Source organism: Drosophila ananassae, chromosome XL (genome assembly GCF_017639315.1).
Source record: "Drosophila ananassae strain 14024-0371.13 chromosome XL, ASM1763931v2, whole genome shotgun sequence".
Classification (NCBI taxonomy): Eukaryota; Metazoa; Arthropoda; class Insecta; order Diptera; family Drosophilidae; genus Drosophila; species Drosophila ananassae.
Window position 1 is genome coordinate 13,068,862 of NC_057931.1, and position 22,086 is coordinate 13,090,947.

At 46.7% G+C, this 22,086-nt stretch overlaps 1 protein-coding gene across 6 annotated transcripts in view; it reads right to left on the reverse strand.

Annotated features, from left to right (window-relative positions):
* The window catches only part of LOC6502993 (unconventional myosin-XV), a 34,021-nt gene that overhangs the window by 4,179 nt on the left and 7,756 nt on the right, over nucleotides 1-22,086 (reverse strand). For 3 of the 6 annotated variants that reach the window (XM_032453003.2, XM_014905795.3, XM_032453002.2), the window contains exons 2-3: nucleotides 20,105-20,469; nucleotides 9,419-16,285 (exon numbers count right to left, since the gene is read on the reverse strand). In XM_032453003.2, the coding sequence (XP_032308894.1) occupies nucleotides 9,419-16,285; nucleotides 20,105-20,230 (6,993 nt within the window). In that variant the 5' untranslated portion in view covers nucleotides 20,231-20,469. Of the gene's footprint in view, nucleotides 1-3,296; nucleotides 4,887-6,240; nucleotides 7,624-9,418; nucleotides 16,286-16,735; nucleotides 17,022-20,104; nucleotides 20,470-22,086 lie in introns of those variants that run through there. The other 3 variants (XM_014905794.3, XM_044716883.1, XM_001963413.4) reach the window with 3 other exon arrangements.

Below are 22,086 nucleotides of genomic sequence, written 5' to 3' on the forward strand. Positions count from 1 at the left end.
GTCTTCCATTTAATGACTTTATTGTCTTTTGATTGACATTTGATATGCCTCTTTATTCGGGTTTTTTTGTTATATTTTTCTCCAGCTTTTATGGCTTAACTTTTGGCCTAAAAAATGTTAGACACGAAATTGAAATGGTAACAGAAAAATAAGATTGCTTAAATGATCTAATTTCCATATGGATATTACCATAAATATTTCCACAAATGGTTAAATGCATGTGCAATTTTTTGGGGTTTTTTTTTGGTCTAGTTAGTGTTGCATATGTTGCACATAAAGAATTGCAACAGGTTTCTGTTTTTTTAGGCAGAAAAAAGTAAAGGGGGAATATTTAAGAAGGTGTCTATTTTTGGTTATTATTTTATTAGCTAATTTTTTCCTCTAAATTTACAAATTTGGGAACAAATACTACATTCTATACTTTAAGAGTTCAAAGACAAATAATCATTAAAGACCTTAGGCAATTTGTATTATTTTTCTAAATAAACTAATTTAAAAAAATACTATTCGAGGAAAATAAACTACTTTTAAGCAATTTTTTAGAGCAAAATCTTTAGAAATGGGGACTTGAAAAACAGGATTACCCAGAACCCTAAAAAACACACTTGGGAGCTTGGGAGCTAGAAAAAGTGTCGGAAAAGACCTCAACATGTTGACCAGGTTAACTTTATAAAATCCAGTGTCCACTTTTGGGGCCGCCAGCTTGTCGTGAACCAAATCTTGGCTTAATGGCGCACCAGAACCGGGCCAGCAACTGGGTCACAAAGGCCTGAATCGGACGGAGGCAGTTGCTCCAGTTTCTGGCCGACAAACGGCTTGCAATGAGAATCGAATCCACACACGAGTATGTTATGTACTCGTACATAAAAATAAAAAAAAACAACCAACTAAAAAAAATCAAGAGTTGGGTACCATAATTTTTATCGCAGTGACCGCTAGGAAAAAAATAAACTTTCTTTTTCGGCTGGCTTTTGTTTTTTATTTAGTGTGTGTGTGTGTGTGCGAGTGTGTGTACCTTCTGCTCTTGTTAAAGTTAATTAAAATTCGAAATTAATGCGCAGCTGACCGTTTGTTTGGTTAGATTTACGGCGAACGGAGTGCAGTTGCTTGAACGAAATTAAAGTAATTTACCACCACTCTTTGCCACCAAAAAAAACATAAAAAATGTAATTAAATTATTGAAATCAAATTACAGTTAAATTACAATGCTTTTTAGAGCTCACGTATCATAACCCCATAGAGTACTTATCGCTCGCTCTGCATCTTTGTGGGTCAAGAAATGAAGAGATCCGAAGAATCAGAAAATCAGAAGACGATGCGTGTTCTTATTGTCTATTCATTTCTTTAATGGATCTTTTATGTATCACATCTTGCTCTAAAGACTAAAGACAGTAAAGACTAAAGATTGAAGTCTGTAGATTGAAGTCCGAAGACTGAAGACTGAAGACTGCAGACTGAGAGAGTTGGTCATCGAACTTGAAACGTGGTGGCATCTTCGTTGATCCAGCACGATTTTAGTCTCTTTTTAATCTTCTTCGGATAGTTTTTTATTTTCCCGAGAGTTCACCTGGGAATCTAGTGCACATGTTACGGATCATCCCAGCCAATCTCAGCCTGGTTAGCTTCATTTCACCTTCGGCTAATTGAACAAAATGGTCTGATTTCTATATAATTGTGGTTTGAATTAAACATCTTGAAGATCGAAGACAAGGCTATATTTTTAATTTGAAATATTCATAGAAATGTTTAAAGTGAAATAGTTAAGATATATGTTAGATATTTTTTTAAAAAGTAACGAAACTTGAATCTAAAATCCAAATGACTTTCAAAGAAGCAAATATATGTAGATTTTTTATTGCAATTTTAGAAATTTTCAATTAAATAAGTTTAACACATTTGAACATATTTTCGATATTTCATATCTGTTTGAATCAAATATCGATATTCGAATATTAAGTATCGATATACAAATTATAAATGAATACATCCAATCACACTATTACCGTTAACTTAGTTATGTTGATTGGATTTCATTATTCACCAAAATTTAAACAAAATATTTCGTTTTTTTAACTTCTAAGGAGTAGTTAATATGTAGTACATATGTACATATAAGTTTCCAAACCTCCAACACTTTACAAAACTGTTTGAAACCAATGATCCCTTAACAATTTCCCAACATTTCCCCAATTTACCATTAAAATTTCACCAGAAAAAATTACACACTTTTTAGGGCTAAAATCTGTGGGGTCATCCAAGCCAAGTCGAAGTGCCAGGCCATTAAAGATGTTGGTATCACTTGTTGTTGTATAATCGACACCCGACACCTTAAGATCATCACTTTGCCAGCTAATTAGCCAAAAACAACAAGCGGATGATGTAAGAGAGCTGGCAGTGCAAGTGGGCCGATTGGTGGGTTGCTGGTTTCGGCCTCGTCTGGGCCATTTTCCTTTGTGCATTCATCTCTCTCCATCTTCCTCCTCCTTCTCTGTCTCTGTCTGGTTGGCCACGCTAATAATGCGATTATGTGTCGACTTAATAACACCGTTAGCATTCATCTGTCAGCCCAGCTGCCCCAGCTGCCCAGCTGTCTCTTTTCCCTCCCGCTTCTACCCCTTTTGTAAACCTCTTTTCCCCCATTTTGGCCATGATTCATTTTGATCGAGGTGGGCCCAGACTCTCTACCCAAAAAATGGGGAAAAAACTACATTTGTATTTGATTAACCTGTCGTTTGTTTTTACTTCCGAACCTTGAGGGGGAAATTGAGTTGAAAAAGCAGCGATTGAATGGAACCGCAAAAAGCTTAAACGGTCAACAGCCATCAATATGTGGAAGTTTTGATGGAAATTTCAGTTTACTTAACGGAAAAAACTCAAACCACTGAATATATGCATAAGACCTTCCGATAGTTTTTGCATCATGACGTGAGGTTTCCATTTTAATCAATTAAAATGGCGATTGCAGCTTAAAGAGTTAATAAATAAAAGCCTCAAACTATAGTTCGTTAAGGGAATTAAAGATCTGAGCAAAGAAAAAAATTACGAAAGCTGCATTAGCTCATTTAAATTTAAATTTAATTTATAATTAAAAAATCACAAAATGGAGCTTTATAAACTCTTCTTCTTCTAACTGAACCTGATAGAGATGGCAATGACCCGCCATTAAAAGGATGATATCGATAGATCTATCGATTAAACGAACAAATAGGGACCAAATCCTTTGATTAAAAAAAAAACGTTGACTAAAAATCCCAAAAAGAGGGGGAAACAATGACAAATCAAAAACCTCACATTACCTCGTTGGAGTTCATGGTCTCGAATCGGGCCAGAATCTCCTTGACGGAGATCTTGGACTCCGTAGGCTCCTCGAGTATGGTCTCCATGCGGCTGACGGATCCGCTGCTGGCGTTGCTGACCCTCCGGGTCTTGGTGCCGCCGCCGAGGAGCAAAGCCGGAGGATTGCCCGGAGGAGGAATAGGGCATCCGATGACATTGGACTGTGGCAGAGCCAAGGCTGCCAGGGATTGGGGCATGGCCTGGGCCAGACAGTGCTCCAGGTTAGTCTGCTCCAGCTTGACCTGCTCCTCCATTTTCAGTTCCACTTCCAGGTGCACCTCCTCCTCCTCGCCATCGTCGTGGTTGTGATTATTGTTGCTGTCCACGTGCTGTCCAGTCATCTGCAACTTGTAGGTGAGCTGCTGCTCCTCCAGGCAGCACTGCTCGCAGAGGGATCCCCCCGAGGAGTTGGACTTAATAGTGGCCGAGGTGGTGGCCGTGCAGCACTTGTAGACGATGTCCTCCTCCACGCTCCAGGCGTTGTCATTGGCCAGCCCCAGATCCCCGCCAGACCTCTCCGCCGGCATCAGGCAGCACTGTTCGTTCAGTTCGCGGATACTCTCATTGGTCAGCTGGTCGAGATCACTTCGCCGGGACTGCAATTGCATCTGGAGCTGTTGTTGCTGGGCACGATGCACCTGGGCAGCTGTGGTCCCAGTTATATGGGCTATTTCCGCATCATCCGAGTCCGTGTAGAGCATTTCCTGCTCCTCGTCTGTGAGGTTGTTCAGGGAGTCCAAGGAGGCGCACTTGCACTCCTGCTCCTGATCCTGCTGCAGCTGCTGCTGGTGCTGGTGCTGGTGCTCCTTCTGCTCGTGCTGCTTCTCCTGGCCCTGCTGCTGCAGCAACTTGAAGTTGTTGACCTTGTCGTGGTGCATCTTGCTGATGAGGGACTCCACCTTGTTGACAATACTGCTGAACTTGTGGGGTACACTGCCGCCGCCAGTGGCTAGTTGGACGCCAGTGGCGACTGCGGCTGCCTGGGTGCTGGATTTGGTGGCCCGAACGCTCTGCGACATCCTGATGCGGGTATCAGGGTTCAGGGTTCAGGGTTGAGGACTTGGCTTTGGCTTTTTGGCCATTTGGCGAGTGTGGCAAGTGAGTGAGTGAAAGTGTTCAGTGCATCGTGACTGTTTCAACAACAAAGTACAAAGCTTTGGCTAATACCGAACCGCAATGGCCAGAGTTTCGATTTGAATTGGCTTAAACAAACACACGGAGCACACATCGAGCCATCTCTTATTTATTTATTATTATTTATCGTTGCTATCCTTTTTTTTTTTTTTGTTTAGTTGCTTTTCAGTTTAAAGCGTGTGGAAATTGGCAAAATGCAACTAAATGCGTGCCGTATTCGTATTCGTCGTATTTGTCTTGTTATTTTTACGCTTTTCTGCCTCAATTTATTTTAATTTGCCATTTGCGGCTTGCCCGGTTAATTTGGTTCGGTTTTGGTTTGTCTTTCCACTTGATGGACCGACTGACTGACTGAAAAAACTCAATCCAAACTCCCGGTCTTATCTATCTCTCTGTCGGTGCAGTTGATTCGCAAAAAAATCAAAAAAATCGAAAAAAATCAAACAAAATGAAATAATAAAAAACATGAAACTCCACAAAAAAAATAAACAATCTTGCCCCGTCCATATAATTGCTTTCAAATCAATGTGGCACGGATGGCTGGCTATCTGACTGGCTGGTTGCTGGCCAAATTATTGGCCAATTTCCAGATATCGGTTTCGGATCGGATTCCCCATTCCCATTTTTTCACATTTATTTTTCTTCAATTGGCATGAAGTAATCACATAATTATGGATCATGATTTGGGGTATCTTGAAAGTCAAAGAGAATCCATTGACATCCTGCTTGCTAATTGCTTGACTTTTATAGGAAAGTATCGGAAAGTAGTGTTTTATGATATATATCGATTAAATCGATTAATTAATCATAAACATTGCATTTAAATATTAAAAAAAACTCTTAAGGTTGATTAAAATTTGTGATAAGCTGATACTATATTCAAAAGTTATATTCTCTATTCAAAATTAAATAAGTGCCATTAAATTCTATCGATAAAATTGATAAATTTATCAAAAATATTCAATTGCAATCGTATAAAATGTTTAGTGAAGTTTCTATACTTTTCTATCCTTTTATTTTAATTTCAAATAAGAATTTCAAGAAATTCTTACACTATTTGCTCTTTTATATAAATAATTAATTAACTAAGTCATGGAATAATAAATCTTCCTCTAAAAAATTAAAAAACTTGGAATGTTTTTAAGCAGCATTTAACTACAAATTCTATAAAACTACTAAAGTTATTGCAGTACTGCTCTTCTTTAAATTCAAAAATCTATACAATTGTATGAATTTTAACTTCTATGAAATTGCTAACTTCTATTTTATTAAAATAATAAATTTTAATGGAGTACGATTATCGATATATATCGATAAAAAAAAAGCATTAGAAAACCATTTCAAAGTTTTCTACTTCAAAACTATGAAATAAAAACATCAAGTCTTTCAAATTCCAATTAATATATGACTTTTAACAGAAAACTAAAAAAATGTTTTCAGAATATTAAAGTACAAAGAACAAGCTATTAAATTAACTAACAAAAATATTTTTAACAAAAATTGAAAGCTATGAAAACTATTTAAATACTTCACCTAAAAACACCATTAATCACTTTGGAAATGAAAAAAACAATAAGCTTTATTTATAAGTGACCAAAAATAGACAACCTTGCGATTTCTCTGACCATTTTCGCATTAAGGTGTCAACTGCCGACCGACCTGACTGTTTTGAAACGCACTGTCTGTGCTTAAAAGTGAAGTTTCATGTTTTATTTTTAAGAATTTGATTTATTTTCGAACTGCCGGCCGAAAGAGTTTTGTTTATCGTACATTTGTTTAAAATTATTCCAATTTTTGTAGGTCAATCTGAGTAGACTTTGTTTAAGCCAAGTTTAAAAAAACACTCGAAACACTAAAACACAAAAACAGAACAAAATAAAGCAAAAGAAATGGAGGCAACACGAGAAGTTGGTTTGGTTGAAAAAAAGAAAGAAAGTCCGCTAAGAATCCGACGGAGCGACTTTTCAAACTGCGTGATGCCGTTACCGCACATTTGTAACAACTGGCGACTACTGGCTGAAAACTGAAAACTGAAAAACTGGCCAAAACGGACTTGGTCAAGACGGCAAGACGGCAAGACGGCGCAACAACAAAAACAGACAAAACCAGACACAGAAAGAGCCACTGGCTCTGTCTCTGCCACTGACTCTGACTCTGACTCTGACTCCGGCCTGGCTTGTTGGCCATTTCACTCGCAACGGAGCAGAACAGAGAGCCGTGGAGAGGGCTGAGTGAAAATTGGTCTTGGCCAAGCGGAAAGCCTACTAGGCCCCTAGGAGAAAGAGAGCTTCTTCAAGTCTTCAAGTCTCTTTCTCCATTTCTCCAACTCTCCATCGACATCTCCACCGAATTCCCATTACCATTCCCTGCTGAGATAACTGTTTCGCCCGCTCTCCTTCGAATTGGCCAGCTTTGGCGTTTTTTTCAACGAGTTTTCACGCATAAAATGAATTGAATTAAGAAAACCAACAGCCTCAGTCCCAACCCAATCTCAAATACAACAAAAAATTAAAAGCCAGGGAGGGAAATGGAGGAAAATCATTTTGTTGATCGCAGACAAGACAAGTAGATAGCACCATAAATAACATGGAGGCTCAAATACTCTTCAAGAATCAATCGAAACAGGTGGAAAAAGGTTTTGAAAAGTTTTCGAAAATATAAACGAGAGTCTTAACAATCAAAGTTTTGGAGTTTGTGAATTTTACTAATTTTTACCAATAGATATTTTGATATTACTGATGACACTTATTCAGAAACTTATTAATCAGCGAGAAAATTAGACATATATAGTTATATATAACATAATATACATATATATAATATAATATAAAATACTCTTCAAGAATCAATCGAAAAAGTTGGAAAAAGGTATCGAAAAGTTTTCGAAAATACAAACGAGAGTCTAAATAGTCAAAATTTAGGAATTTAGTTGGGGATATTACTGAAGGCACTATTTCAGAAACTTATTTATCATGGAAATCAGGAAATTAGATATATCTAGTTATATTATATATAATATAATATTCTATATAATCTATAATTCTTGTACAAAATAACTCTGAATTGCTTAGACACCAGTACTTTAGTTCTTATGGTGGCACTCCTAAATATTAAACAAAATATTTTCATAATAAATACAAAAAATAATAAAAAACTGATTTTAAAACGAGTTTAAGAGTATTTATTGTAAAAACACGAATAAACCAAAGAAATGCAACCACAATCGTCAATAAAATTACTTTCAAAATATAAAAAATATAACCCCTTTTAAACAAGCTCTAAAAGTGGGAAAATTTCTTCGAAAAACTGACAAATTTTTCTCGAAAATATTTAAAAGTGTGTATTATTCTTATAATCTATAATATTCTTGATAACACACTTTCTAAAACATATAACCGAACTTTTAAATAATACACTTTAGTGCACTTTAAAATATTGAAAATGAGGGAAATGAATTTGAAAATAATATTAATATTATTAAAGTCTAAATATGGCTTAGCTTTTTTTAATAAATAGCTTGGTGAAACATTAAAAAAAAAGATACTATTTTAATCAATCATCTCAAAGCACAGGAAAAAGTCCCGAAATTTTCTAAAATAAAACTCCATACCCAATGCCAGTTAAAAATTTAAAAAAAGTTTAAAAAAATCATAAAAAAAAGCCAAGAAAAAAGAGAAAATAAAAGTAAATACAAGCCACGAGTGATGGACGTGCGCCAACTATGAATATCATCCAAGCGGAGTGGAGGATGCTCACATATATGGAACTGGAAACTGGTGACTGGTCACTGGAGTTACTGCGAAGCCACTATAGCTGCTGGAACCACTGGAGCCACTAAGAGCCACTGAGACCCACTGAGCTTTAAGGCGTGCAAATAATATAAATAAATAAAATAGAAAAGCCAGCCAGATGGCTTTCAAAATGGCACTCTGGCACTCGACAAATGCATTAAACCATGCCGGCCTGATTAAGAGAATCAATTGGCTTTTCGGCCGCAAAAATAAACATGTATGAAAATATAAAATCTAGACTCGAGTATCATTAGCTAGAGGCCGGACAAAGAAGCAAAAAATAAATCAACTATTTGCACTTAATTAAGGCCACATTATTATGGCCGAAGTATGCAATTATTCACGCAATTAATGTAATTATATTTGCGGGCAGGTTGGCGTAAGAAATGCTAGGCATAAAAAATAATTGATAAAAAACACAGTACTTATTCAATTTGTAAAAAAAATTAAGAAAAATAAAATTGAAATATATTAGAAGGTAAAATAGGGTTTTCTTTTATATGAAGTATATTTTAAGCCCTCTGATTAACCTTATAAGAATTAGTTTTCTTAAAAAACAATGACTTCTTTTTTTCTTTTTAAATAATTTTTTAGTGGCTTTAAAACCCATTTTTAAAACAAATATTTTAACTTTTTTAATGGCCTAACTATTAACTATTTTTAGGTTGGTAAGTAGAAAAGTCTAGCATACTTTTGAGCTTGTTAGAAAATCTTTTTTCTGAGAAACTAGTTTCCTAGAAACAAGTATTTTATGCCAAGATGTCTTAGATTTTCTTTTTATTTTAATTTCAGGCTTAATTTTTTTAGTTTCTTGAAAATTGAATTTTTTATCTTTAAATAAAATTTAAATATCTTTAAATAGAGCATTTAACTCTTTTAGTTTTTGTTTAGAAAAGAATATTAACTTTTCCAAGCTTTTCGGCCAAAATACTTCAAGAAATATTGAAACTAAAATATGAAATAAAATTAAAAGACTTAAACTAATGTAAAATAGTTTAAAAAAGTTTATAATATTTTAAACTTACAAGACAATTATTTCAAGTAAAAAGGTTTAAAAAATACAAATAAATAGACTTAATATTTTAATATAATAAAACGCAAACGATCCCCCAAATCAGATTTAAAATCAAAATAAAATAAAAAAAATCAAGACTCACCTTACGGAACTCCTGGACAAAAGTGGTGACCATCGACTGGATGGCGGCTGCCCGGGAGGCGTGGAGCGCCAGGTGCTTGCCGTTCCTCAGGTTGAGCTGGAGGGCCGCCGGGCGCGGCAGGGTGACGGCGCTCTGGATCTCCCCGAAGGAGATGGCCTGCACCACGATCAGGTAGTCGGCGTCCCGCCGGGCCAGGTACAGGCCGCTGTGGGAGACGCCCATGATGCTCACGTCCGGGTAGAGGGGTGCGCCCTGGACGGCGAACAGGCGGGCGAAGTACAGCGGCCAGTCGCGCGCCATGTCCACCAGGTGGCGCTTCACCAGAGCCCGCACCTGCTGCCCGGCTCCGCCGGTACTCCTCGCCGACAGCGTGTCCACACTGACGCCATGCCCGTGGAGCATGTTCAGGGCGGAGCTCTTCTCCTGGGGCGTGATCCGGAGGCACGGCGTCACCCCGAAGACGTCGCCCAGCACCTGGGCGAAGAGCAGATCGAGGGCCACGGGCGGCCCGATCGGCTCGTGCGGCTGGAAGACCTCCTTGCGGACGCGCAGCTTCCACGGCACCCGGTTGTAGGTGAGACAGGCGCTACTGGCGCCCGCCCCGGAGCCCGGGCCCGGGCTGACGGCGGGCGGAGGCGGCACCGGGGCCGGGACGATGACGGCCGGCGGCGGCGTGGCCAGAGAACGCATCGAGTCCAGCTCCTCACGCATCCCGGAGCTGGCCGAGCTCTTGCGCTTCCGCTCATGCTCGTACTTCTGGGCCATGTGGGTGCGGAAGGTGGCCGGGCCGCGTTCCTGCTCTCGTTCCCGCTCCCGCTCCCTCTCCCGTTCTCGATCCCTCCGGCCCGTGTTGTCCAGACTGGCCTGGATGACCCGCGGCGGTGCCGGCTGGTAGACTTTGTGACTCTCCCGCTCCCGCTCCACCTGGCGCAGCTCGTAGAGACGTTCCCGCTCGCGCTCCCGCTTCTCGCGCTCCTTCTCGCTGCCACTGCCCGAGGCGGGACCCTCCACCTCCGCCCGGTCCCACACCGACTCGGAGTAGTCCTCCCGATCCCGGCTGCGGCTCCGGCTGCGCGATCTCTCCCGCTCCGACTGCTCCCAGCCGGCGGCTGCCGGTGACGAGGAGGCCGAGTGGTTGTGGTGGTGGTGGTGCTCCTCCAGGTGCAGGTTGTGGCTGCTGCTGTTCATCATCGGGTGGTGCTGCTGCGTACGCACTGCCCCGAAGGTGTCGCGCTCCTGGCGCTGGATGAAGGCCGGCACGTGCTCCTTGGCGCCGGCTATCCGGTAGTCTGGCTCCGGTTCCGGGCTCCTGGTCGTCGGCGGACTCTGTGGCGCCGGCGGAGGAGCAGGCGGGGCCATGCTGGGCGGCCGGATGGGTGGCGGCGGAGCCGGAACACTCGGAGCCGGGGGCAGAAGCACGCCAGGCCATCCGCCCGAGGGCGGAGCGGGAGGCGGCGACAACTTGCCCTCCATTCGCTCGATCTGGGCGCGCACCGGGATGGCGTGCGGCTCGTTGGAGCCACCAGGAGCAGAGCCACCACCGCCTCCTGCACCGCCACTCACGCTGGCAAAGAGGCCTCCCAGCTGCTGCTGGAGCATCAGCTTCCGGGTGTCCTCCAGCTTGGCCGGGGCCCGCTGCTCCGACTTGGTGGACACGGTGGAGCGCACCGAGTGGCCCGCCGTCACCTGCTCCAGGCGCTGGCGCATCTCGGAGCTGAGCTTCAGCTTGCCCACGCTGCCCGGAGGCGGGCGATCGGCTCCGATCTCGAAGCTCTTCTTGGCCAGCTTGGTGGTCGTGACGACACTCTGGAGCGGCGGTGGCCCGCCCGCATCCTGCATATCCCGGCCGGCTCCGGCTCCCGACGTGGTTGTGATGGCCGTGGTGGTACTGGTACTGGTCTCCAGCCGGATGCTGCTCCGCATCAGCTGCGGCTGGCCGCCCATCAGCGGCGGCGGCGTCGGGCTCTCGATCTCGAACTCCTCCCACTCGATGGCCGTGGCGGAGGCGCCTCCCGGACCACCGTTGATGCCCGCCTGGTGGTGCGAGTGGTGCTGGGCCTGGGGCGTGGTCTTCCGCTGCTGCTGGCGCATCTTGAAGGCGAAGAAGTCCTCCTCGGTCTGGAACTGGGGCTCGTCCTGTGGCGGCGGCCAGCGCCACTTGCCGATCCGGACGGTCTTGGCGCGTCCGTAGGGATCCAGGAAGTGGCGCGTCTCCGACGGATCCTTGCACTCCAGTGGCGGCGGCATCGGCGGCGGTGGTGGCGGTGCTGGTGGCTGCAGTGACTCCATCACCACCAGACTGCTCCGCGTGGTCTTCATCCGCAGTGGGGACTGGGGTGGCGGCGGCGAAATGGAGAGGCTACTGAGCACTCCGCCGGATCCCGAGACCGGGGGCGGCGGTGGGGAGGCGGAACTGGTGGCCGCCGCCGCTGCTGCCGCCTGCTGGCTGAGCAGGGTCTGGAGGGCCTGGTTCTGGGCCAGGAGCTGCTGCTGGATCTGCAGGTTCTGGGCCATGGCCGACTGGAGGAAGGCGCGCTGCACCTGCTGCTGGTAGAGGGCCGGAGCGGAGTCGGTCTCCGCCGGCAGTTGCATCAGTTGGTGGAGCAGGGGATCCGCTCCGTTGCTGTCGGTGCTGCCGCCTCCCTTGATGGCAACCACCAGGTTCTCCTTATTCTTCAGGTTGCAGAGGTTCTCTGATGCCAGGTGGCTGGGCATCAGCTCGTTGATGTAGTCCTCCAGGTCCTCGATCTCCGATTCCGACTGTAGCTCCTCCAGGTCAGAGTCCTCCTCCTCCTCCTCCTCATGTTGCTGCTGTTTTGTGCCGCTTCCCCGGATGCTGGCTGCCAGGGATCTGGCATCGGACAGCTCGTCCAGAGAACCGTCCAGCACCGGGCTGAACAAGTCGTCCAGGAACTGGTCCACATCGGAGGCCTGCGAGGGCACTCTCACCCGCCGGACGTGCGAGGCCAGGGACGGAGCCTCACTGGTGTCCGACATGGCCGAGGATCGGGTGGCGTACTCCGCCTTGTCGGCGTACTTGCTGGAGTGGGAGCCGTGGGAGGCGGCGTGGGACCTCCTTCCGGCGTGCTGGGACTTCTGGTAGCGCGGCGCCGTCTCCTTCCCCATCGGAGCCAGTCGCTCCGCCGAGTGGTAGCGGTCGTTGAGGCGGCTCTCCGACAGTCCGAGGGTGTGGAGCGGCTCCTGGGAGTCGCAGTCCGTCTGGACCGGAGCAATGTCTCCGGCCAGCAGGTCGTCCAGGGACTTGGAGCGCGACTTGGCCTGGCTCTGGCCGGAACTCGTCCCCGGACCCGGACTAGGCTCCCGCTCGAAGTAGCGCTCGTTGAGGGCCGAGCTCCGGGACAGGAGCTCCCGGCTGCTGCGTCGCTCTCGCGGCAGCTCCTCCTTGGCTCCTCCGGCAGTGGGCGGGGCTGGAGGCGGCACGGCTGGGCGCTTGACGGCCTCCGGCAACGGGGTCCTGGCGAACTTGGCTCCCGACCGGAGCAGGTCGCTCCTGGGAGCTGGGAAGGCCGGGCACAGCTCCTTCTCGGCAATCAGATCCATGACGTAGTCCAGGCCGCAGCTGTCGGTCAGCTGCTGGCCGTCGTCCAGGACCAGAGTCCAGCCACGGCTGGAGACGCCCAGCGAGGAGACGGCCAGGGCGGCGGCCTCCTCGCAACTCGTCCACGAGTCGACGGCCACCGTCTGGCTGGCCTCGTCCGGCAGGGTGAGGGGCAGGGCCATGTCGCAGCCCCGCGTCCAGGCGCGCCACTCCAGCCAGGCGGGCACGAAGCTCCTCCCGGCACCGCCGCCGGCCGCCTGGCCTCCGGAGCCGGACTGGCGCAGCAACTGGCGGAGGAGCAGCGGCCGGAGATTCGCAGGCGCCTCGTCGTCCACGAAGCGCATCAGATACTTGCTGAAGGCGGCGCTGGGCTGGAAGCAGCACAGGCACTGGCCCAGAAGCTGCCACAGCCGGGTGGCCTCCACGGAGGTGGGGGGCAGGCCGTGCACCTGGTTGCAGAGCTGCACCAGGATCTCGTCCCGCAGGCCGCGCGAGCTGAGCGCCTTGTGGACGATGTAGTCGGCCAGGAGCTTCTCCTTGGCGCCCTCCAGCGACTTGTCGTTGCTCCAGCGCAGTATCAGCTTGAACACGGCCAGGGCGTCCTGGAAGTCCTGGTCCCGCGACGCGGCTCTCGAGAGGAAGGGCGCCGTGATGGGCTCCCTCCGCGGCTGCAGCCGCATCCCGTTGCAGTAGACGCTGCTGAACTTGCCGAAGGAGAACTGGGCCAGGTCCTCGGGCAGCTGCATGGCGGCGTTCGGAGGTCCCGGCACTGTTCCCAGCACCTTCACCAGATTCCGGTCGCCATGCGGCGGCGACCAGCCCTGCAGCTTGGAGTAGATGAAGGCCAGCTCGGCGGGTATGTCCAGGTAGCTCAGCTGGCTCCTCTCCAGCACCGCCTGCTTTGCCTCTCGGGCCTCCCTCGCCCGCTGCGCCGCTTCCCGCGCCTCCTGCCGCCGCCGGTGATCGGATCGGAGTTGCTGGACCCTTCTCCTGGCCTGGCGTCCGCGCCACAGTCTCTGGGCGGTGAGGGCACCCTTGCGCAGATGCCTATATCGCTGCTGCTCCCGCTGTCCGCGCCACAGGGCCTGCAGCTTCGTGGCCGCCGCCTCGCGACGCGCCAACTGCCGGCGCACCAGCATGCCCCGGACGTGGCGCTGGACGCTGACGGCCGCCCGCCGCAGCCGCTCCGTCCGGCCGCTCTCCAGGGCGCGGTGCAGAGCCTCGCGCAGGAACACCCGCGTGGCTCCCAGCTGATAGTCCGGGCCCTCGACACCCGTGCGCGGCATGGCCTCGAGGAGGACGCGGCACAGCTCCCGGTAGGGCGTTCCCCGCGCCAGCGGACTGGCCAGGAGGTGGCGGTACCGCTCCACAAAGTGCTGGAAGCGGAGGCGCACCGGGTAGCCGCGCTGCCGGATCTGGATGGTGTCCAGCATGCCCAGGTAGCGGAGCTGCTGCAGCACGCACGGCATGTCCATGCGGAGGGCGTGCTTCTCCTGGTTGGGCTTGATGCAGCGGACGAACCACGGATGGCACCTGCCCATCGACTGGAGCAGCTGCTGCAGGGAGTCGGCGAACCGGGCCGCCACCGTCGGCGTCCTCGGCTTCATGGTCACGAATCTTCCGTTGCTGCCCTTGGGCAGGGTCTTCCCGGCGTCCCGCTGGGCTCGGAGCTGCTTCGTCAGCTCCCCGACTAGCGTCAGCCGGCTGGAGGCCAGCAGCTCCAGGACATCGCCCCGCAAGGCGTCCCTGTTCTTGTCCAGGAAGCCGTCCACACAGTACCACACCTGACCGGCGTAGTGGGTGACTCCGAACTCCTGGGCGCCGATCCGGGGACGGGCGTAGAGCTCGCTGAGGGCGTGGTTGTAGTGGCACTTCTCGAGGAAACTGAGGTCGGTGGCACGCGGGAAATTGGACTCGTCATCGAGCAGATGGCAGATGCCGACCGGCTTCTTGGCCAGCAGATGGATCACCGGCAGGTTGTCGTCCCAGGCGAGGGGCGTCCACTCGAGCCGCTCCCGGGCGTACTCGGCCTGCTCCAGCTTGAAGACGTGCTTGTTGAAGTACAGCTGGAGGTTCTCGTTGGCGTAGTTGATGCAGAGCTGCTCGAAGCTGTTCTCGGCCAGGTCCTCGAACCCGAAGATGTCCAGGATGCTGATGCGGTGGGCGTCGTGGGTGCCGCCCTTCTGCACAATGGAGTTGATCCGCGACACCAGCCAGTTGAAGAGTCCGGCGTACAGCGCCTTCGCGAAGGCGTCTCGGGCGTCCAGGGCCTGGTCGATGCCCAGCGGCGTATGGAGTCTCTCGGCGCGCGCCTCCGTCGTCCGGCTGGTCAGCGCCCGGTGCAGTCCGTCGGCGCTGATGTGCAGCAGGTGGGCCGCCCACTTGATCTCCGCATCCGAGCCGACCTCCACGCCCTCCTGGCCGTGGCGCAGCTGCCGGCGATGGAAGTAAACGTTTCCCAGATGCAGTACCGCCGCCAGGACACGGACGATGCCTTCGCGTTCGCCCTCGGAGACGCCGAGGACCTGCATGGCGCCCTGCAGGGACTCCCAGTCCACCCGACCGCTGGCGCAGTCGGTGGCGCCTTGGTTCAAGTAGAAGTACTTGTCCGCCTCCAGGAGACCGTACTTGGAGCGCTCCGACTCGGACAGGCCGCCGAGGAGCTCGTAGAAGACGTGGTAGTTGCGCTCGCCCGGCGCCTGGGTCACGATCCTGGACTTCTCCAGCAGGTACTGCGTAATCTTGGCACCCACGATGGCTCCGCTCTTGAAGTAGACCTCCAGGTACTTGCCGAACCTGGAGCTGTTGTCGTTCCTGGCGGTCCTCGCGTTGCCGAACGCCTCCAGCAGCGGTGCCGCTTCCAGGATCTGTTCGGTGATGACCGCCGAGGCGGATCCTCCGCCCGGCACTACCGCGGCCAGGTACTGCATCACCAGCTTGGTGGACTCCGTCTTGCCGGAGCCGCTCTCCCCGGAAATGACGACCACCTGGGGCGAGGGCAGGGCGGCGTGGGCCGCCGCTCCGATGGCGAACAGATGCGGCGGCAGGGAGCCCAGGGGGCGGCCGGCGTACTGCTTGGCCACCTCCAGGCCGTAGGCGTCCGGGAACATCTTGTACGGGTTGACGGCGATCAGGATGCTGCCGGCGAAGGTGTAGATGAGGCCCTTGTCGTAGCGCAGGCGCAGGTTCCAGAGGAGCGACGCCTCGTGCAGGTCATCCAGGAGGGTCATGTCCTCCACACCACTGCTGCCCAGGTCCTGGCGGGCTCGGAGGTTGCCCTCGCCGGGCTGGAGGGCGAACGTCTGTGGCTGCAAGAGAGAAATGGTGGATTTTAGTTGAAAGGTTAAGTCTTCAGATACTTGGGAGTCTTTAAGGGATTCCCATTGATTCTTCTTGTCCTTCTGTCCTTTGCATAGAAACTTCCACATCCGTAAGTTAGTCCGTCTGTCCTTTAAATAGAAATCTCTTCCAAGAAGTCCCTCAATCCCTATGGAGGTCTATGACATCGCCTGTCCGCTTCTCTGTCCGGCTGTACGTTAAATAGAGATCTCTCAATACAGTCCCCAAATCCCACATCCCGGCCCAAGACATCGCCACCAACAGCCCTTAAAGAAGGCTCCCAATGGATGCTCCTTGTCCGCTATCCTGTCCGTCTGACCTTTAAATACCAGTCCCTTTAAAAGAGTCCCTCAATCCCACATATATGTCTTCAAGGAAGGATTAGTCTATTCCGCCTGTCCGTTAACCAGAAATCTCACATGGCGGGCTATCACATCGCTGCACAAAGTCGAGAGTCGCTTCACCACCTGCGGATAGCGGTGGCACTTGAGGCGGCGCCTCCGGCTGGCGGGCAGGGCCGGATAGTGGGCGGACATGGCCGGCAGGTCCGCGCCGTCCCCCTCCTCGAGGCTGGCCGGGCGCTGGCGGCGGAGGACGTGGGGCGAGAGCAGGGCCAGGGAGGGCGACTGGGCGGGGCTGGGGGTGATGGAGCCGCCGCCGCCGCCACGCTGCCAGGGCTCCAAGTGGAACCGGACGATGCGCATCCGGAAGCCAGCCCGAAAATCAGAAAAAAAAACAGAAAAGCACACACAGTCGGCACAAAACTGGCACAAACAATGGAAAAGAAGATCCAGATCGTGCCACACGAGAGACGCCTCGAATGCAACTGAAAGGAGTCGGATTCTGGCGGAGTGGCTCTGCCACAATTTTCCCCAAACGTTTCTAAAACGGTTTTTCCAACCGAAACACGTTCTTTTTTAGCCAATTGGGGGGAGTGGGGGGAGCTGGACCACTTGGAACCCGACCAGGCCAGATGACACTCCTGTTAGAGCCACCGAGTGGCCAGAACACACTCTCCCAAACCCAAACAAATAAAAATCGAATGAAAAATAGAAGAAACAACAACGAAGAAGGGATACTCTTTTTAGGGAATTAATAGAATTTTTAGGAAGAATTTGGAAGAATAGTTGGCCTACAAACTTGTATTTTTACTATTTAACTATTTAATTAATTAACTTTTTAATTAAAACGAAAGAGTATCAAGTAGAAGAGTTAGAAATAAAAAAAGAAAGAAAGAAGAAACCCGATCGATCGCCTTTCAATTATACGGAGAATGTGTGGGACTTTCTCCAACTCCAAATCCAACTCGGAGACACCAAGATCAGTGGCAGAACCCAGATCCGGTTCTTGGGCTCTTCAGTCTTCAGTCTGCAGTCTTCTTCGCTCTACAATCTTCATTCTTCGAGCTTCGTGTGGGGCGGAGGGGATTAAGAAACATTTAAGAACAAAATCAAAAAAAATCCGATACCAAAACAAAGGCGTGGAGAATCTCTAGAGAAACGCGGAGAATTGTCACAAAATTAGTTACAGATATTAAAATATTTAAGATTCAAGTTTAACTAGTAGATTTTCTTAAGAGCCCAAGTCTGAAGAAAGAATAGCACTTCAAATACTAAGTCTTCAGAAGAATTAAAGAGAAGACTGTCTCAGTCACTACTGGAGCCAATAATTGATTAAATTCCTTGATTACACCTCTCGGCACCTGGTAAGGCGAAGAACCATTATCCCAGGAACTGATCCTATCCAATCATATCTGAGATCGGAGATCTGAGTTCTGAGATCCTCGGGCAACGGCAGAACACATGGTCCGGGAACAGGTTCACTTGCAACAGGATGCAAGTCACATGTGGCAGGTTTTTTTTGTATTTTTTGTACGATCTGGCAGCTGGTACCGCTACAAGTTAACGTTATGCTACTGCAGGTGCACTGAGAGAAATTATAAAAATACTAAAAAATATATAAATAAAATAAAATAAAAAGTAGAAAAGTTGTAGCTCCTAATAGCAAACTTTTAACAACTTAACTTTCACATTTTCAGTTTAAAATATATCTTTAAAAACATCTAAGCCCTAAAAATTACAAAAAATATTAGGAAAAATAATAAATCTTAGCTTTCTTTTTTAAAGTCTTCTCCCTAAAACTCAAACTTTTATTTCCAGAGGTACTTTTTTTAAATATATAGTGACAGTTTTGTTTCTTTTCTTTATTTGCAAATAAAAAGTGGCATTATTTGGCAAATAAAAAGTTAAAAAATAGCTTTTTATAGTTGCTAATTCAAAGCACACAAGCACCCTACAATTTTGAAGTGAAAATTAAAAAAGCAAATATATTTTTAAAATAATTTACAAATTGAAAGTTTTCACAAAGAAAGTTTTTAGAAAAAAGAAAAAAAGAAGTCCTAAGAAGAAGTCTATTCCCTCAATTTTAAAGAATGTAATGTATTTTCTCTCAGTGCCTCCAGCCAATGCCGGCCACTGGCCAGTGATTGCTCCTCATAATTGCCCTGAACGCCGACGGAAAGGAAAAAGGAAACGCGGCTGCTCCACTCGAGTGCAATTACTTACTCGACCAGAGTACAGTCGGTCCGCGAGCAACCTGTACAGTAAACACCATTCCATCAAAAACGAAAAAAAAAGAAACCTAACAATGTCTGGCTTCACTGTGTTGGCTACAAAATTGGCCCATAAATCCCGGCCAGAGTACACATTCCATAAATTCCGAGACCAGGGCCCGGACCGACCTCGTCGCCGAAATCCAAACACAGTCAGTGCAAACAGTATGTGCCGGGTGGAGGGGTGAAAATAGTGAAAAGCATTCACGAACTGCGGCGAAATCGAAAACGAAAATCGAAAACCCAAAAACCAAATACTCAAAACTGAAAACTGAAAACCGAAAACCGAAAACAAATTGAAAAACCAAACAGTGAGCCACGAAAACTAAACGCCCATGAGTTTTGGGTCAACAGAGGTGTGAAATCGGTACAGTGAGTGTGAAAAATAAGTGCCTCTTTATATGCACTTGGAAAAAAGGTTTTTTCTTTTGGTATTTGTAGGTATTTATTTTTAGAAATTTAATTCTTTTGAAGAATAGTTTCTAGGGAAAACAGGAAAAAAGGAGAAAAGCTATAAGATACCTGGTACTTCTTCCTGGTATCTGGTTCTTTAAGGTTTCTTCGCTTTGAGTATTTCAGATTTTTTATTCCTCAAAATTCAAATCAATTTAAGAATTTTGAATCGAAATGAAAGCTATACCTAGTACTTTCCTTCAAGGATTGAGGTCTTTAAAGTTTAAAGGTTTTAAGAAGAATTTTCAAAATAAATCCAAATAGCAAAGCTATATGATACCGGGTACTTTTGTTTTAGTATTTTTTTATTTTAAGAATTTTACAAAATTTTATTTCTTGAAATTCAAATCTTTTCAAACCAAATCAAAACCAATACCTGCTGTGTTATCTTTGAAGTTTGAAAAACAATTTCAAAATACACCAAAATAGCAAAGCTATATGATACCTGATACTTTGTTTTTATGTTTTTAAACTTTAAGAATTATGTAACTTGAAATTCAAATCTGTTTAGAAAGAATTTCGAATGGAATGCTATACCTGTGACTGATATCTGGTACTTTTCCTTAAGGTTTGAAGAATAATTTTAAAATTAAACCAAAGTGGCTCTAGACCCAGGAAGACTATATAATACCCGATCCTACATATTAGTCTGCCTAATATATATTAAATATATTATATATTTTATATTATATATTAATAATCATGAACCAAAAGCAGTACTAACCTTTCCTTTGATGAGCGCCTGGACAACAATCACCTGAGCAGCGCGATGCACTTCCTGGATCTCGCCGGGAATGGGATGACCCATCCCCGGGTCGAACCAGACCAGATCGCCTTCGGCCCAGTCCATGGCTCGGTCTTGCAGCTGCTATCCGCCTCCTCCTAGTCTAGGTGCTCCTCCTTCTCGGTCCTGGTCGGGTCGGGTCAGGTGTCCGCAGAAAACGAGACTTTCCAGCAGCTCCCGTGGCTTCCGCTTCTATCGCGGAATGGACGCGGATGTGTGCGGATAATGGATCTGCTGCTCTTCTGGATCTGATCTGGGAGTGGATAGGGGGCGTGGCAGAGGTCTTTAAACCGGTTGAAACATTGCTAGAAGAAGAGAAATAAAAAGTATCTAGTAAGTATGGTTTTAATTTCAGCGACATTTCGAGGCAAAAATGAATGTAATTATTGCGCCTTTCCATTAAAAAATAGTTGCTCATGCAGCTTATCAGACTTTATATATATATATATATATATATATATTTCTTTTTTAGATGGTATATATATAGATCTCCCTATAAACAAGATTGCAATCGTGATTCCACAGTGAATGTTGACGTTTTGGAGTCAATGACGCGAAGGCCGCTCTATGAATGAAAGTAAAGATCTTTGTATCTTTGTTCGTTTGTAGATACATCGAGAGATACAAAGAGATATATAACATAGATATATATGTATCTTGTAGATATTTTTTGTTGAATTTTTGTCTCTGTTGGAAATGTTTGCCAAGCGAGACCGAGGGAAGTGCAATGAAATGCAACACCAGAGACACAAATAAGAAACAATGAAGAAGGGGCTTGCTTGTTGAAGAAAAAGAAAAATAATTAAATTACAAAAAAAAATGGACAAAAAGATTCAAGGTATAGGTATAAAAATTAATTAAATTAATAAAATATCTAAGCCAAAGAGAAATGGTATTTCCAGAGAAATAAATTAGGCAAACTTCCCCCTTAATTAAAAATGTAAAGGAATATATTTAAAATTATGATTGGCTTGACAAAAGCCTAAAAAAAATGCAAGTTCATTAAGAAATTTCCAAAAAAGCCAAAAAAACATAAATAATGGACAAGCGCCCTGTTGGCCAAAAAGAATATTAAACAGATTCCAAAAAAAAGTAAAGAAATTCTTCTTATTGTTATTTGTTTTTTTTTTTTAGTGGCAACTGTTTGTTGTTGTTGTTAGTTGTAATTTGTATCTCGGCCTTTTCTCAGGCGCAACTTTCACCTGTTTTTTTTGCGGCAAAATACCTTTAACACATATACATAAATATTTATGCCCAAAAGCAACAATCCAACAAGCCAGGCTTGTCGCCATTTGATTGGATTGGCTTTTTGGCTTTATCTTTTTGGCTTTTTGTCTCAAATTGGATTTGATTCATGCAGTTTTTGGCCTGAAAAGTGAGTCAGTCGGATTCATATGGCCAGGGCGAGTTGGTAACTGGAGCTTTTGGGCCTAGCCTGGCCCAGTAACAGAAACGCAGGCAAGTGGCAAGTGCTTACGAATTAAAAAAGTCAATAGACTCGGTTTTTTTTTGTTGTTGTCAGACAATTTCATTCATTTTTGTTAACGGCTAGAAAGAGATAGCTGCTAGCTTTATCTTTCTCTCTCTCTGATCTTTTTGGTTACACAACAACAACAACAACAAAAAGAGCTAAAATATCTTGGCTTAAACTACGAGTTCGACCGCATTCCAATGCTAAGACGTTGCTGCCTGCAACGTCCATGTTTGATGCTAACATACAACAACAACAAATAAAGGTAACCAGAACTACTACAACAACAACTAAAACAAGTTGAATAAGAAACAACAACAACAACAACACCAACACTAGCATAATCATGAGAGTCGGCGGTAATCAATGAACAAATATCCAATGATGTGGAATAACAATCAGAAGAATTCCGTGAGAAACTAATTGTTCAATCATTCGTAAAAAATTAACA